This window comes from Drosophila arizonae, chromosome 2 (assembly GCF_054131065.1).
Source record: "Drosophila arizonae isolate 15081-1271.41 chromosome 2, UAZ_ARI_1.0, whole genome shotgun sequence".
Lineage (NCBI taxonomy): Eukaryota > Metazoa > Arthropoda > Insecta > Diptera > Drosophilidae > Drosophila > Drosophila arizonae.
Genome location: NC_142922.1, coordinates 4,200,869 through 4,218,484, shown reverse-complemented (window position 1 = coordinate 4,218,484; position 17,616 = coordinate 4,200,869). Strand labels below are relative to the sequence as shown.

The 17,616-nt window shown below is 44.7% G+C and overlaps 5 protein-coding genes across 5 annotated transcripts in view; 3 read left to right on the top strand and 2 right to left on the bottom strand.

The window, feature by feature from the left end:
• The first annotated feature begins 84 nt into the window (after positions 1-84).
• Positions 85-2,170, top strand: LOC108620042 (uncharacterized). The gene is made up of 3 exons (XM_018016914.2): positions 85-325; positions 385-614; positions 674-2,170. Exons 1-3 carry the CDS (start codon positions 226-228, stop codon positions 2,132-2,134), a joined length of 1,791 nt encoding a protein of 596 aa, XP_017872403.1. The 5' UTR covers positions 85-225; the 3' UTR covers positions 2,135-2,170.
• Positions 2,171-4,042: 1,872 nt separating this feature from the next.
• FBXO11 (F-box protein 11) lies at positions 4,043-9,142 on the bottom strand. The gene is made up of 4 exons (XM_018016839.2): positions 6,169-9,142; positions 5,879-6,059; positions 4,514-5,588; positions 4,043-4,443 (listed from the first exon to the last, which is right to left on the bottom strand). Exons 1-4 carry the CDS (start codon positions 8,350-8,352, stop codon positions 4,314-4,316), a joined length of 3,570 nt encoding a protein of 1,189 aa, XP_017872328.1. The 5' UTR covers positions 8,353-9,142; the 3' UTR covers positions 4,043-4,313.
• A 73-nt stretch (positions 9,143-9,215) lies between these two features.
• Positions 9,216-11,506, top strand: LOC108620036 (replication protein A 70 kDa DNA-binding subunit-like). The gene is made up of 4 exons (XM_018016900.2): positions 9,216-9,375; positions 9,436-9,680; positions 9,741-10,974; positions 11,036-11,506. Exons 1-4 carry the CDS (start codon positions 9,340-9,342, stop codon positions 11,345-11,347), a joined length of 1,827 nt encoding a protein of 608 aa, XP_017872389.1. The 5' UTR covers positions 9,216-9,339; the 3' UTR covers positions 11,348-11,506.
• A 105-nt stretch (positions 11,507-11,611) lies between these two features.
• LOC108609323 (replication protein A 70 kDa DNA-binding subunit-like) lies at positions 11,612-13,947 on the top strand. Its single transcript, XM_018001093.2, has 4 exons — positions 11,612-11,985; positions 12,054-12,301; positions 12,356-13,475; positions 13,537-13,947. The coding sequence occupies exons 1-4, from the start codon at positions 11,947-11,949 to the stop codon at positions 13,843-13,845; spliced, it is 1,716 nt and encodes a 571-aa protein (XP_017856582.2). The 5' UTR covers positions 11,612-11,946; the 3' UTR covers positions 13,846-13,947.
• A 543-nt stretch (positions 13,948-14,490) lies between these two features.
• spg (dedicator of cytokinesis spg) overlaps positions 14,491-17,616 on the bottom strand; it is a 32,863-nt gene continuing 29,737 nt past the window's right edge. Inside the window, exon 13 of the mRNA XM_018019392.2 lies at positions 14,491-17,611. Coding sequence (XP_017874881.1) covers positions 15,602-17,611 — 2,010 coding nt within the window. The 3' untranslated portion in view covers positions 14,491-15,601. The remainder of the gene's footprint in view (positions 17,612-17,616) is intronic.

Here is a 17,616-nt window from a genome sequence, read left to right as displayed (position 1 = left end):
CATGCTCAGTATCAAGCTACACCGTTTAAACCTACAAAATAACAATTGACACACATCTATACGAAAACTGTTGTCTTTGTAATCATCTGGCAATGCTATCACATTTGAATTTTTCAGAAATTTAATCTTTTGAAAGCAATGTCACTTACAAGTAAGAATTTATTACTTAAGTTTTGGAAAAACAAAATTTAAAATTCAGTTAACGTAACGTGACAGTAGGCAGGAATGGCAAACTCATCATGTCGCTGTGCGCATAGTAAAGAATCACGAATCCTTGTCATCCACACTGGCGGTTGCATTGGCATGATGCGGATGGAAGACGGGTGTAAGTGTAATATATTCAATAGATTTGAACAATATTTAAAAAAGCTAGTTTGTCGTCAGCTTTGCAAAACGTTAGCGGAGAACTCATGAAACGACTGCGCGAGGATACCAGCTGTCACGACAAAGACTACAAACTGCCTTTCGAGCGAGGCGAAAACTCGCCTTTGGTCCTGCCGTGGATTCATGACACGCAATATCGTGTGATCTATGATATTGTCGAGTTTGCGCACTTGATGAACTCCAGCTCTATACATTTGGATGATTGGGTGCAGTTGGCCAAAGAAGTGGAAGTACGCATAATTCTCAAAAACTCGAAACTTTCTATTTGGGTTAATCTTTTTGCTTTCAGGACAATTACGAACGGTACGATGGCTTCATCATATTGCACGGCAGAGACACCATGGCGTTTACTGCCTCAGCTCTCACATTTATGCTGGAGAATCTCACCAAGCCCGTTATAATAACCGGCAGCCAGTTGCCCATCATTGAGTTGCGCACTGATGGCCGGAGCAATTTTATTACATCGCTGCTGATCGCTGGCAACTTTGATTTGCCCGAGGTGATGCTGGTCTTTGGCCACAAAGTGTTGCGGGGCTGCCGCAGCACTAAGAGAGCAAACAATTCCTTTCACGCTTTCGATTCGCCCAATGCCCCGGCACTGGGCACATGTAGCGTTAGTATCGACATCGACAACAAAACCATATTTCATCCGAACAATTCAGGTCCGTTCACGGCATTCACTGAAATGGAGCCGAATGTGAGCCTGCTACGTTTGTATCCAGGCATCTCAGTCGAGGTGATGCAGAGCTTCTTCAATCCTCCTATGAAGGGCGTTGTCATACAGAGCTACGGCATCGGCAATATACCAACCAAAGATCATAAGCTGTCGGATATCATCTCCGATGCGATTTCTCGTGGTATTGTGGTTGTGAACATGACGCAATGTCCCAATGGCAAAGTGATGCCCCAACATTTAACGTCCAATTGGATGGAATTGGGCGTGGTCTGTGCCTACGATATGACTCAGGAGGCAGCATTAACTAAATTGTCCTATGTGCTGGGAAAAAAGGAATGGGACTTGGACGTTAAGAAGGAAAAGATGGAACAAAGCTTGCGCGGCGAATTAACCATACCAAAGTCAGCTAAAAGCGCTGAAGTCGATTTAATCGAGGGCGTGGCACGCGATCTCCAAGTCTCCAAAGACAAGAAACGCTATGAAATGTGTGCCACATTCTTTCCAGCGCTCGTCGAAGCAGCCATCCGAGAGGACAATCCACATAAACTAACAAATCTGAAGCAATACGGCGCCAATCTGAGCGATACGAACACGGAGGGGCGGACGGCTTTACATCTGGCCTGTTTTCTGGGCAAGGAAAACTGCGTCAGAACCCTACTAAAAGATGGTAGCCCAGTGGATTTGACCGATCGATTCAATCGAACGCCACTGCACGAGGCCATCGATGCGGACAATCATGAACTGATTGAAGTATTGCTAAAGAAGGGCGCCACCCTGACAGAAGGTCCATTGGAATTGGCCCAGAAGCTGCGCTCACTCGCTGAGCATGGGAATGTCGATCGCTTGGAGTCATATCGCTTGGCCGGCGCCGATCTCGAGGTGGCCGATGGCAGCGGTCGCACAGCGCTCCACCATGCCAGCCAGCTGGGCGAGATAAATGTGGTTAAGTATCTGTTGCCCTACTACCGCAATCCCAGTGCCAAGGACTGTCTTGGCCTGTGTGCCATACAATATGCTAAAGCAGGCAATTTTTGTAACATTGTCGCCCTGCTGTCTGCAGACAAAAACTGTTAAGTTGCAATAAAAAAATTTTAACTTGTTGACTTTTAATTTAGACTGCTTGAACTGCAAGGGTTGAATCTAAATTAATGTTAAGATTGTTATTAATCCAGATGCTGATAATCATTAAGTTTAGATGGCCAATATTTTACGATTAGTTGGACTACGATATTTATGACGGATGCATGTGTATATACATATGTATGTATATACTATCTATATATACTAAACAAATAAACTGCAATAAATTTTGTTTTGTTTTTCTTTTTTTTTTTGTGAAATAATTTCAAATATAATTTTAGCTTATACCTGGTATATGTATAATTAGTTTGTTGTCTGTGAGTCCAAGTCGACGACGATGCGTAGGTAACACATTAAAATTCATTTCTACATAATATAGGTGTGTCTGAGTGTGTGTGTGTGTGTGTGTGTGCTTGTGTCTGTATGTTTTACAATTCAAAATTGTCGTTGCTCTTTTGCTCTTACATCGAAATACAAATACAAATACACACACATATATATGCATATATATATGTGTATATCGTAGGTCTGCACAACGCTATTATTTTTTTTTTTTATATATATATTTTTGTTGTTAGTAAATACGCTTATATACTTGAAATATGTTTGTGTTGGTGTCTGTGTGTGTTTGTGTTTTTTTTCTTTTTTCTATATTTAGATAAGTAAAATATGTATGTTTAGCATATGGTTTGTTTAATTTTTTTTATGTTTTTTTTTATCCTTAAATTGATCAGCTTTCAAGTTATTTGATTTATGCAAAACTAAAAATATGTAAAAACAAGCGAATCGCGAAAATGTAACATAACTAAAACACATTGGCAACATATTATATCAAAATATTAGCAGAGAAAATAGTGCAAACAAAACTAGTTAGTTCTTAAAAAAAAAATAAACAAAATGCAAACGCACAAATTAGTCAAAGAATTTTATAAAAAAAAATTAAACTGATCTACGCTGCGCATATATATGTATATGTATTTATATAAAACTAGTTGCTGTGTAGCTCTACAAACATACACGATATACATATGTATTCATTTCATATATATATATATGTATTATATAATGCTACTTACTAATATCGATTATAGTTAAAATAATGAGTTTGCATAATTCGAATACTTTGAATACTTGTCGCAAACCGAAACAGTTCATTTTGTTGTTGTTTAAGCTTAAGTTGCTAAAATGACATAAATATATATATGTATGTATATATATATATATATTCGTTAAGCTTTACGCTATAATGTTTTTTTTTTTTTATTATTATTATAAGTATTATTACTTGTTTTTTTAACATTTAGACATGAAATATTGCTCATTATTGGATGCTTTTGATTCTGAAAACGGTATTTATGCATAGGTTATTAAATATATATATTTTGATATATATATATTTATGTTTATGTTTAGGTTTATGTTTATATGTATATGCATATGTTTATATTTATATTCGTATGCTTGTTAGTTTTGTTGCTAAAGCAAAAAAGCGGCTGCTGTCTGTTATCTAATTTGTTATTAATACTTAAAATTGCTTTTCGTATTGTTATAGTATTTAGTTTGTTTTCTTGTTTGTTGTTTGTTGTCGGCATAAAATACATTTCATTTTGTTTTAGTTTTCAGTTGGAATTAAAAAAAAACTACTTAGCTACATTACAAAATCGTTTTTTCTTCACTGGGCTTTCTTTCTGGTTTCTCGTACACCTTTATCACCCTTTAGCATATCATATCGTTTCTTCATTTCATCAACATTCTCGTTTCTTGTACAAAAAGAAATGCATTATTTTGAAAACGTATTTTGTTTCGTTGTGACAGATTGTGTGGACATTGGACAGGCGTCGAAGCATTTCCATAATTTGTATTTTGAGTTGGTTTAAAGTTTAAACTAAATTGCACATTGAGTTAAATTTTGAACGCAGATTAATTATTATTTATATACAATAGTTTTGTATTATTGAGGGTGTGGGAGTGTGCGTGTGTGTGTATCTCTAGGCTGGTAAGTGTGTGAGTATATGTATGTGTGTGTGTCTCTTAGTGAATATGTACAGCAACACAATTTTGGGGGAGAGGGCGAGTTAGCGAACGTCTTAGAGTCTAAACAGTTGAGAGCTTAATTGAATATATAAAATACCATTAGAGTGTTTTTATCGATGATGCTGATGCTGCGGCTGCCCTAGTTAACCATCAGTGTGTGCGATTCCATGGGCGCTGCCGAGTCATAGAGCGTGTCCGTGTCCTGCGTGGGCTCGCCCTGCAGCTGACACTGATTGGATAAGGTGCCGGCACCGCAATCACAAAAGAAACTGCGAAATCAAACGGAATTCGATTAATGAAATACTCATGTAAGTATAAATAAATTTTGAGTCGCCTCACCGATCGTGTCGTATAAATTCAACATCATGTCCTGCATGACAATTCTTTATGCAATTGACACATATGGCATTCCGATCCGTTGTATTGCAGGTCTGGCAGCGATAAAAGTCGTGCATGGGAAAGGAAGTGTAGCTGCTAATCTTGTACAGGCATTGGCCGCTGGACACCGCCTTCTCCACCTCATCCTCGTTGTTAAATATGTTGTTGCCGCGCGTTATCGGCTGCACGCCGCTGGCCAGGCACAGGCCACCGAACTTATTCTTAAATATCTGATTGTGCTCCAGCGTGGCTGTTGCATTGTTGGTTATCTCCACGCCAGCTGCTTGTCCGTCGTAGATGCGATTGCGTCTGAGTATCGGATGCGATTGCGTTGAGATCAGCACGCCCGCCTGCGTATTCCGAAAGATGTCGTTCTCCTCGAGTATGCCCTTGCCGCCATTGAAGATGCATATGCCGCCATCGCGTCCATCATAGATCTTGTTGCGCTTGAGTGTGGGATTCGAGTCGGTTTTGATCCACACGCCAGCCATGGCATTGTCAAAGATCTCGTTCTGCTCAAGCAGACCCAGGCCGCCGTTGTAGACCAGAACGCCGCCATTCTGGCCGCCCCAGATCTTGTTGCCACGTATCACCGGATTGCTGCCCGTGCGTATTTGCACACCCGAGTACAAATGATTGAATATATCGTTATCCTCCAGCTTGCCATGTCCGTTGTCATAGAAATAGACGCCCACTTGCTTGCCGGAGTGTATGCGATTACGTCGCAGCACTGGTGTGCTGCCCGTGGTTATCCACACGCCGGCCAAAGTATTCGAGTACACCTCATTCTCCTCAATCAGCCCCTGGCCCTTCTCGTGCACATAGATGCCCCCATGCTGGCCATGGTGAATCTTATTGTGCCGCACTATCGGATCACTGTTCGTGCGTATCTGAATGCCAGCCAGTGCATTGCCATAGATGTTATTATGCTCAATGAGGCCGCGTCCCTCGCCAAAGATATAGACGCCGCCCTGATGGCCATTATAGATTTCATTCTTGCGTATGGTTGGATTACTGTTCGATGTTATCCACACACCTGAAGAGATAAATTGAATTTGAATTATTGATTAATTTGAGATCAGTTTAGTAATCGATAATGATGTCGATATTATTTTAAGCATTCAAATTTCACATTTTTTGAGTAAGTCACAGTTTATATTATTGATTAATTAATTCGACTGCAGTATAGAAAGTAAATATAAAATAGTAATCTATAAATCAGAGCTTTATCACTTAACTATATTCACCTAAATTTACTTTATAATTTCCTTGGGTAACTATTATCGATATCGAAAGTTTGTTATCAGTAATCATAGCTTCACATACCCGCAAAATTATTTGAATGTATTCGATTTTCAATGAACTGTCCCAGCCCATTCTCATGCACATAGATGCCGCCCGTCTGACCATGATGAATCTCGCACTTGACCACTGTGGGATTGGCGCCAGCTTTGACCTCAAAGCCAGCTATGCGATTGTTGTGTATATCGTTCTTCTCAAAATAACCCTGAAATAACAATTATAATAATTAAACGGCAATTATAGAAGCTTAAGGTGAAAAACTATTTCAGCTATATGCAAATCATAGATACATATTCATATATATAAGCCCATACCATGCCATTCTCAAAGGTAAATATGCCCACATCGCGTCCATGGTGTATATGATTCTCACGCATTATGGGGCTGGCAAAGTTCTTCACCCAAATGCCGGCCAGGGCGTTACGGCTGATCTCGTTGTGCTCGTAGGTGCCCTGGGCGTAGTCCGTCACGTAGAGTCCGACGTTTTCGCAGTCGCTGATGTCACAGTTGCGTATAACGGGATTGGCGCTGACGCCGCCCACACAGACAGCGGCCCCCACCACCGATGTGGAGCGTATGATGCAGTTGTCCACAGTTGGCGAACAATTCTCGCCAATGTCCAGGCAATAGTGCTTGTGATGCGACACCGTTGAGGTGACCTCCGGGGAAAACTTGAGCGTTAGATAGCCCACATAGGCGTACTTGGCACCCTCCACGAACATCACAGTGGATCCTGCCTCGCGTTCCAGCACCACCGACTCGGCCACATTGCCGGGTGCTGCTCCGACGAGTGCTACGTCGGAGTCAATGAACAGATATTCTCCTTTGTAGTGACCGGCATGCAGGAATATTAATGGGCCGGGATGCTCGGCTGGTGGCACATTCTCCTCGTATATATTGGCTAGAGCATTGACACTGGCACCGCCACCCCCAGCACCAACACCACCATTGCCGGTGCCGGTGCTGCTGGTGGTGTTCGAGAGACCGGCAGAGAGATTGCCAGCGCCAGCGCCAGCATTGGAGCCAGCGGCAAAGGCCGGCTCGAGAGCTGCTTGTATGGTATTGAAGAAGACGATGCTGCGTCCGGGCTGGCGCCTGTCCTGGTAGCCGGGGCGCACATGAACGCCGCGGTACAGCTGGCGGAAGCTCTCCTTCCAAGGATTGGCATACTCCGACTCCTCGGGCTTCTCGAACACGAATTTGCACAGCTCGGGATTGAAGAGCGGCAAATCGTACTCGAACACCGACTGAAACAGACGCTTCCACAGTTCCGTGTCGTTGGCAATGGTATTGAAGCGCTTGCAGACCAGCGCCAGCCGGCATAGATCCTGTTCCAGCAGGTAGGAGAATATGGCCAGCAGCACCTCATCGGCCAGCTCATATTGCAAATATTGCGCAGCTGTGGGTCCAGCACCGCTGGCCGCACTGCCTCCGCTGCCCGCATCCATGCTGGGCACTGCCGCCGTGTCCGTCTCTCCGCTCTGCGTGTAGAGGCGGCGCGAGCGCTTGCGTGCCGGCAGCATATAATTATTCTCCTCAATTACCGCTGCAGCCCCGCCCACGGGCAAGGCGCCGCAGTGCTGCTGCTGCGGCACAGAGCTGTGCACATTCGGGGGCTGCGCGAGCGTGGCACCTGTTGTGGGCGCATTGCTTACGGGAAAGGTGGCGCTGGTTGAGGGCGCCTGTACAATGGCCGATGGCGACGAGGACGACGAGGTCGATGATGAGTTTGAAGCCGACGATGCCGATGAGGAGCAGGCAGGTGAATTGCTGGGGTTGAGTAATGGCGGCGAACTGCTGGATGGACCCACCATAATGGCCACAGATTGGCCAGTGCTAGAGCCGGAGGAGCACCACTGATCATGGTTACTCACGGCGGATATCTTGCGACGCAGATCATATGGCGACTGATGGCAACAGGAGGCGCTGCTACTGCTACTGTTGCCACTGCTGTTACTGCTAGTGTTGCTGCTGTTGCCCTGACTGGCAGCGGATGTGCTGGGAAAATTGGAATTGCAGGTGATGCTATTGCTGTTGCTGCTGCTTGGACCAGCGGCCGACGAGGTGCTGGCCAGTGTTGAGTTGCTATCGGAGGTGTCCATGATCTGCACAGAATTGTATATGTTACTCATGCACGGGTTTTGATTGAGGCCAGTGGAGGATCCGGCAGCAGCGCTACTCGTAGATTGACCACTATCAAAGTATTCCGTGGCATTGCTGCTGCTGGGGGCAGCATTGTTGTTGTTGTTGTTGCTGCTGTTTGAATTATTGCTACTTCCAGCTGATGCTGCAGCAGCCGCTGCTGCTGATGCTGCTGCTACTGTTGCGGAGGCTGTGCTTGTTGCTGCAGTATTGTTTTGCTGTGCGTGCACTGACTGCTGCAGCATGGGATCCATTATGTTGCCCGTGGGACGATTTGGCATGGCTATGCGATTGGCTCCTTTTCGTCTGGAGCGGCGCACATAGGTGCGCGATGATGTAAACGAGGCGCTGGGCATTTTTAGCTATACCCTTTTTATTTTATTTTTGTATGGAAATGCTTGCGGTAAAGGGGAAAAAGTTCTGTGGCGTTTAACACTTTTCACAATTTATCAACCCCAAACCCAATCTTAATTCCACACTCACACACACAGAAGCACTCGCACTGGCACTGGCACGGGCACAGACACACATACACACACAGCCACACAGACAGTTAAATGAGCCGATGGCAATGGATTTTCTCCTTTCACTTGCAGTTCGAATGCATTACTTCAATGTGAGCATTGCGTTCACAATTACGTTTTCGATAAAGCACTTTACTCAAATCATATTATATACTCAAACATTTTGTAAACTTTATTGTCGTTTATTGGACAGTTTTTTGCCTGCTTCATCATCTGCTCTTCTTCCTATTGTATGTATTGGTGTGCGTGTGAGTGTGCGGAGTTTTCGGGGTTTCTATCCTTTGTTTCTCATTTGTTTTGTTTTATTTGGAAAGAAGAGTTGCACTAGCTATCACACAGTACTGCTGTTTCGCTCGCTCATTGTTTCTTTTATTTGCTCTTTGTGATTTGCTTCGTATTGGCAGCTGAAAATTTCATGCTAGATTTCTTCATTATTTTCACACACTTTTTCCAGCAGTCGCACCTTCAATTTAGTTACTGATGACTTTGTAACCATATGTTACTATAAATCCATACGGTAAGCAACTTTTTTAAATTTGCAAACGAAGCAAGTACGACAGAAACGAGCACGACGGGCCTGCAGTTCAGCCTACGATGACTTTTCTTTAGTGCTGCGGTCAATAAGTTATCGATATTTGAAACTCACAGGGTTGCATTTTTATCGATGATATCCGTACACAAAAACATATCGATTAAAGCTTTTCACATTACTATTCCCGCCACTTCGGGCATCACACAGATTGTAACTGCGCCGCATTTCGCAATAACTGTAATTGTTTCTTTTTTTGGCAGAAAATCCTATCGTCATTAAACTATATAATGCCAATTGCTAGTCTTACCACAGGCGTGATTGCGGTAATAATTTATTAATTCACGGTGTTTCTGTTGCAATAACTGAACCGGTCGTCCTTATAGCGCATCATGCACGGCGAGGATGTCCCACAGCCGGTGCTGCAAATCCTGGGTATCAAGCGGATCAACACCAATACGGATCAGGAACGCTTTCGGTTATTGATGTCTGATGGCAAGTATTACAACAGCTATGCCATGCTGGCCAGCCAATTGAATGAAATGCAGCACAAGGGACTGCTCAACGAGAACACAATCGTGCGTCTGGACAAGTACATGACATCCATGGTTGGCAAAGAGGGCTCCGGCAAGTAAGTTGATTATTGTATTTGGAATTGGCTGCAAATGTTTATCTGAGCAATTGTTCTTAGACGCGTACTCATTGTAACCGAGGTGACTGTGTTGAACTCAGGTGATGAGGTAAAAACCAAAATAGGCGAACCCGTGACGTACGAGAATGCAGCTAAGCAGGACACCGTACCAAAAGCAGCTCCTGTTACAGCAAGTGCTCCAGTGAAAAAGGAACAATCTTACAACAATAACAACAACAATAACAATACCATGAACAGCACCATGAACGGCACACTCAATGCCAGTCTCACACATCCAATTGCCAGTCTAAGTCCGTATCAGAACAAATGGGTGATTAAGGCACGAGTTACCTCAAAGACGGCCATTCGCACCTGGAGCAATGCCCGCGGCGAAGGTAAACTCTTCAGTATGGATTTGATGGACGAATCCGGTGAAATTCGAGCCACCGCTTTTAAAGAGCAGTGCGATAAGTTCTACGATTTAATCGAGGTGGGCAATGTCTACTTCTTCTCCAAGTGCCAGCTTAAGCCGGCCAACAAGCAGTATTCTCAACTGAAGAATGATTATGAGATGACTTTCACCGGCGAGACTATGGTTCAGCTATGCGACGAAGACGATAATGGTGGCATACCCGAAATAAAGTTCGATCTAATACCTATTTCGCAAGTATCGAACATGGAAAACAAAGAAGCCGTCGATACAATAGGCATTTGCAAAGAAGTGGGCGAGCTGCAGACCTTCACTTCACGCACAACCAACAAGGAGTTCAAGAAACGCGAACTCACCCTGGTGGATATGAGCAATGCTGCCGTCACTCTAACGCTCTGGGGCGATGAAGCTGTCAATTTCGATGGACATGTGCAGCCCGTCATCTTGGTCAAGGGATCGCGTATCAATGAATTCAACGGTGGCAAAAGTCTTAGCATGGGCGGCGGCTCAATTCTTAAAATTAATCCAGATATACCTGAGGCCCACAAGCTGCGAGGATGGTTCGATAATGGAGGCGGCGATAATATAAGCACCATGGTCTCAGCGCGCACTGGCGGTGGCAGCTTCAGCACTGATTGGGTGACCCTGAAGGATGCTCGCATTCGAAATCTGGGTTCGGGCGACAAACCAGACTACTTCCAATGTAAGGCAGTTGTGCATATTGTCAAGCAGGAGAATGCATTCTACAAAGCGTGTCCTCAAACGGATTGTAATAAAAAGGTCGTAGATGAGGGAAATGGCCAATACCGCTGCGAACGCTGCAATGCAGCATTTCCCAACTTCAAATATCGCCTTCTGATTAATGTGAGTTAACTATACATTGACCTTTATTTAACATCTCATTTCTAAACTCGTTTCCTTGCAGATGAGCATTGGGGATTGGACCTCGAACCGTTGGGTGACCTGCTTCAGCGAGGTTGGCGAGCAATTGCTGAAGCACTCGGCTCAGGAAGTTGGTGATGCTTTAGAGAACGATCCGGCAACCGCGGAGAAAATGTTCTCCGATATTAACTTCTCGTCTTACATTTTCAAATTGCGCTGCAAGAATGAGATGTATGGTGACATGACGCGCAACAAACTGACTGTCCAGTCCATGAGTCCCATCAACTACAGGGAATACAATAAGCATCTCATAAAAGAGCTTAAGGAAATGACTGGCATTGGACCTGCTAACTAGCTCTTCTACACGTGCAGCGCGCGTCTCGTGAAAATATGTATGTTAAGCCAATTAATTAAGTTTAAATATTATATATATCGCACCTAATTGAAATAAACTTAGTGCGACACAATCGTGTATACCTTAAACATTTATAATTAAAGCTGTCTTCATTTTGAATTATGATCAATTAATTAATTAATTAATATATATTTATTAATTCATTTCTTTTAGCTATAGAAAATTACAGAGTTTTCTAGCAGGACAGTGAAGGACGAGTTGTTGATCAGCTGGTCATAAATTGTTATGGTTGGAGAATTACTCCTAATTCCAGCTCCTGCCACTGTTAGTGATGAGCAAGCACACTGGCCTCCGATTCCGTCTACGAGTTATTTCCAATGGTAGGCAGTCATCGATAGTCACGATCACGCAGAGTTGTATTTTTTAAGCTGATAAAGCACTGCGGCATATGTATGTACGTTTATACAGGCGTTAAAAGCTCTTAGAATTCATTAAATTATACATTCCCGCGATTTCATCAAACGAATTTTTACTAGATTTGTTTTATTCAAGAAGATATTAATATTTCTATAGAAAATACATTTTAATCAAATTTTATAATGACGTTGATTGCAAGTCTAACTAAAGGTGCAATAACGGTAAATATACATACTACAATTTGAAAAATCTTGATGCAATGTAGTGTACGATCTGACTCATATTGCAGCGAATGATGCGAGGCGATACGGTATTAAATCCAGTTCTGCAGATTCTGAATGTTCAGAAAGTAAATACGGGCAATCCAGATGAGGATCGTTATCGCGTGACCTTATCTGATGGCGAATATTACCATACCTGTGCCCTGCTGGCCAGTGAGCTGAATAAAATTCAGCACAGAGGACTGCTCAGTGAGAACACAATTGTGCGGGTAAGCAAATACTCGATCGATATGTCTGGAAGGGGGGTATCCGGCGGGTACGTAGATAAATGAATTCGGCTGTAAATGTGTCTATAATCGATCGTTTGCAGCCTCGAGATTATTGTGGACGAGATAACAGTGCTAAATTCGGAGTATGAAACAAAAATAGGTGAGCCCGTGACCTACGAGAATGCGGCTAAGCAGATTACGGCTCCGGAAGTATCTGCTCTTGCGATAAGTAATCAATCTTGCAACCAAATTAATGAAGAAGTAATTCCGATTGCCCATCTAAGTCCACATAAGCTCAAATGGATTATAAAGGCCCGGGTTAGCAGTAAGACGCGCATATTTCCGTATAAGGGAGGCAGATTGTTTAACATGAATTTATTTGATAAATCTGGTGAGATTCGTGCAACTGCTTTTAAGGACCAGTGTGATAAATTCCACGGTATGATCGATGACGGCAATGTTTACTTTATCGCCAACGGTTGCATTAAGCCGGCCAACAAACAGTATTCCCAACTGGAAAATGATTATGAGATGACTTTCATAGGCGACACTATGGTTCAGCTATGCGACGACAATGGTGACACACCCGAAGTAAAATTCGATCTGATACCACTGGCGCAAGTATCGAATATGGGAAATAACGAAGCCGTCAATACAATTGGTATTTGCACAGAAGTGGGCGAATTGGAGATCAGAATTTCGAGTAAAACCAACAAGGAGTTCAAGAAACGCGAACTCACCCTGGTGGATATGAGCAATGCTGCCGTCACTCTAACGCTCTGGGGCGATGAAGCTGTCAATTTCGATGGACATGTGCAGTCCGTCATCTTGGTCAAGGGATCGCGTGTCAATGAATACGGCGACTGGAAGAGCCTTAACGTGGGCTGGGGCTCAATTCTTAAAATTAATCCAGATATACCTGAGGCCCACAAGCTGCGTGTTTGGTTCAATAATGGGGGCGCCGATAATACAGTATCTGCTCGGAAAGTTGAATTGATGACCCTGAAGGATGCGTACCTTCGAAATCTGGGTTCGGGTGACAGGCCAGACTACTTCCAATGCATAGCAATAGTGCAGAATGTTATTCAGACGAATGCCTTTTACAAAGCGTGTCCTCAAATGAACTGCAACAAAAAGGTCGTGGATGTGGGCGATGGCCTATACCGCTGCGAATCCTGCGATGCAGTATCTCCTAACTTCACGAATTTCCTAAGGGTTAAAGTGAGTACTGTGTACCTTCATCTATATTCGAATAGTATATCTTCATTTTTGTATGCCGCAGATAAAAATTAGTGATTATACCTCGGACCGTGAGGTCATCTGCTTTGGCAAGATCGGCGAGCAGTTGCTTAGGCATACAACCCAGGAGATTGTTGAGGCCTTAGAGAATGATCCGGCTAGAGCTCTAAAAATCTTTACTGACATTAATTACACATTGTACATTTTCAAATTGAGCTGCAAGAATAAGCTGTACAACGGCAAGATGATCAGTACGCTGACCGCCCAGTCCATGACTCCCTTCAACTGCAAGGAATACAACAAGCATCTGATCAAGGAAATCAATCAAATGCGAGCTACAGCTGCGAGCTAACCAGCTTGTCGAAATTGAAAATATTATCAAAGTTGCAATATTATAATAAGGTGCAATATTATTTTGTTATCTACCCAATAAACATTTTTTACTGTTGTAAAATTGTTGAATTTAATTGTAATACTGTTGTCTCTCTTTACACTGAAGAGAAAAGAACATCGGGCAGGAATAGTAAGTGTACTTATTAGATGATACCTGGCCTACTGCTCAGGGCATAGCCCAGTCGAGCACTCCTAGATTCTAGCTCGCGTTTGCTTCGGTATTCAATTCGACTTAAAGGTAGAGACATAATGAATAGGAATTAATGTATAAAATCTTTACCCTCTCCCTTATCAGAAATCTTTACGAAATTGCTTGTATTTATGTGTAAATTATTTATATTTTATTGATTTCTAATAAATTCATATTTTGTTTCTTTTCGATTTATATATATAGGGTATATGTATATATATCAAAAAAGTTCATAGTTCACAGCTGTCGCGCTGTCGTTGTTGACTAGTTTGCTTCTCAGCTATTAAAAGTGGATTAATTATTTGTTGCTTAGTTGTTCATTTAAATAAATTATGAGTATATTACGCAGATATCTTCACTATATGTTTTTTTTTTTTTTTTTTTTTTTTTTTTGATAAAAAATATATAAAACGATTGTGGTTTTATGCAATATAGCTATGAAAGTTGAGATATATATGTATATGTATATATTTTGTATATTTTATATATAATTATTTTTTAAAGTAAAAACTGCATTGCACATTTTATTATTTGTGTGTGTGTGTAAATTTAACTTGAACCTTGTTTTGATTAGCGTTTCAGATTTTGGTATAATTCGTTTTGATTCTTCATATGCTTTGTCTATATAGATATAGTTAGATTCATAGAATTTATTCAACTTGATCAACTTATAGATATACATATATATTTAGTTTATCCAGTTTATTAATGCAGCTTAGTAACTTTAGCGACAATTCCACATTCGTAACATAATCCTAACTGATTTATTTATATGTATTTAGAGAGATATCTAGTAAATATTGCGTTTAGTATAGAATTTTTGTTTCGTTTTTGTTTTTGTTTTTCTTTTTACAACATTTGGCACCGAAGCAAATAATTAAAATTAAAATTAACTGAGATTAATGTATTAATTAATATCGACACAATACTTGTTATACGAAACTAATCCTCACTCTCTATGGGTAACGGCTGACTGATGCGAATGCTAATGCTGATGCTGATAATGATTATGATGATGATGATGATGCTGCTGTTGACAATGGAGGTGCTGCTGCTCCAACTGATAGCCATAGCTGGATCTGGAGCTGGCCTGCGTCTGCACCGAGAAGCTCAAGCCGCACGAACAGTGCTCGATGTGGGGCGGTGCTGTCGTTGAGGGCATGGCATGTACCTGGGCCTGCTCCGTGATGATGGTGGGCGTGGGCGATGGCGACGACAGGCAGTCCTGACAATACGCCAGACTGTGAGTCGCCCGGAAATGATTGTACGTAGCTGAAGCTGAGAGCGGCGGTGGTGGCGGTGGCGGTGGTGGAATTGGTGTGGGTGGACTCTCAGCCGCTGCTGGTGGCTCTGCTGGTCCTAGTGTTCCTGCTGGTGGTGGTGTCAACGATTGCGTCGAGCAGCTGGAGTCGCAGCTCTCGCTGGCCGTCTGCGAATCGGTGCTGTCCGAGGTCGAGGTGGACGAGGATGGCTTGTGTGGCTGATGCGGCTGATCGGGTGGGTGATGGCAGCGACATATTGTAACTCAAAAAGTGCCGCCATCGTGTGGATGACTGACGGCAGCCTCAACAGCAACCGGCGCCGGCACCGGCGCAGGCCCAGGCGCACGGCCATTGGCCAGCAGCTGTTGCTGCGGCGAGCTGTAGCCATCGCCGGCGCCATCGCCATTCAATTGCTGCGGTGGCTGCGGCTGCGGCTGCTGCTGCTGTGGCTGCTGATTGTTGTGTGAATGATGATTGTGATTGTTAATGGAATGATTGAGCGATGCATGTGTGTTGGGTGAGTGTGCCTCGTCGCTCGTCGTCAGAATGGGGCCCAGTCCGTTCGCCGTCACGCCCAAGGATTTGGGCGGTATCGGTGGCGGAGGCACGGGTATGTCCTCCACATCAAACGAGCTGGTCGAGCTGTCACGTTGCGGTATATTCATGCCACCGGCATGCATGTGCATATCGAGGCTGCCATTGGAGCTGATGCGACAGTGCTCCCGATGGTGAACCGTGCTCATGGATAGGCTGGCCGACTCCTCGCTGAGATTGTTCAGCTGATTGAGCTCACGCGAGCTGGTCGTCGAGATGCCAGAGTCACGGAAATCGTTGGGCGCAAAGCAAACGCTCAGGTGATTGCCCGCCTCCTGCAGATTGGGCGGCAGCGAGTGCGGCTGCTGATCCGCCTCGGGATCATCGAAGCTGATGTCCACCACAGAATATTTTTGGCCGTGCTGCTGCTGTGCCGAGTGCCGCCTGGCAGCGGCATCTGATGCGTGGCCAGCGCCGAAATCATTGAATATCATCGGATTGGAGGCACGCTTGTCCGGCGTGATGCCACGCGGCGGCAGGGGCGGTGCATTGGACGAGCTGCTCATGGGCTGGCGCTTGGGCGGCACCTCCGGGCTGTCGATGCTGCCGCCGCCGTTCACGCCGGCTGTGACAAAGTTCTGGGAGCGTGGGCGATGCGGCACTGGCGGCGCATCCGCCTGCTCGACGGGCGGCAGAACTATGCTGAGGCTCTCCTTGCTGAGAGTCTGATAGGAATTCATGGCCTCAACCGGACGCAGCGTATCGCCGGGCCGCGTATAGATCTCATCCAGCTCGTACACATAGTTGGCGTTCGCCTGTTGGTGGACAAGTCCAGCTCCAGCTACGGTTCCGCCTCCTGCTCCTGCTGCAGTTGCTGCTGCTCGCTGCTCTGTGGGCAACGGCGGCAGCGGTGTATTCACAATGCTCTCCGAGGGCTGACGCTTCAGCCGACCCATGCCGGAGAGGCTTTGCTTCAGCTGCGAGAAGCGTTCGAGCAGGCGATTGTGCAGCGGTTGCACGCCCGCTGGCGCCAGCTGGCCATGTAGCTCCAGTGCCTGTTCCAGAATTTGTATCTGCTCCAGTATGAGCACTTTCAGGCGCTGCACATTCGCCTGTTGGCCAGCGCCCTGCGGAGACTTGAGAAACTGTTCGGAGAAGAAGGCCTCCTGGTACTTGCTGATGCCGCCCATTACATTGGCATCGATGGTGCCCTGGAGGCGCATCGAGAACGGATTGATGTTGCGCTTGGGATCACGTCTGTATTGGACAATCAGATCGGCTAGCTCCTTGCCGGCATTGTTGATAATCTCGCAGGCATACTCGACTGGCGTCAGCTCCTGCACCGACTTGTGCTTGACCTCGAACCAGCGCAAGATGCCCGGCAGCGGGCTGGTTATGTCCAGGGTGGTGCGCTCGATCCACAACGACTTGAACTCGTTGTCCTTGTCGATGGGCCCCTTGTACATGGGCCGGTCATAGATGAAGCGCGTCACATCGTTCACCTCATAGAAGCGCGCTATCTTCTCCGGCACCGGCACCATCGCCGTCTTCAGCGCCTGCGCATCGCCCACCGGTCGCACATTGCTGATCTGAATGTACTGCTCGGGCGCATTCAAGATCGACGCCTCCGGCGGACTATTGTTGGCCAGGATCTGGGCGCTGGGAAACTCCGTCTGCAGGCGCTGCGTGAACGCGCCAATGCGCTCGTACTCCAGCCCGCGATAGACGAACTGTTTGTTCTGTA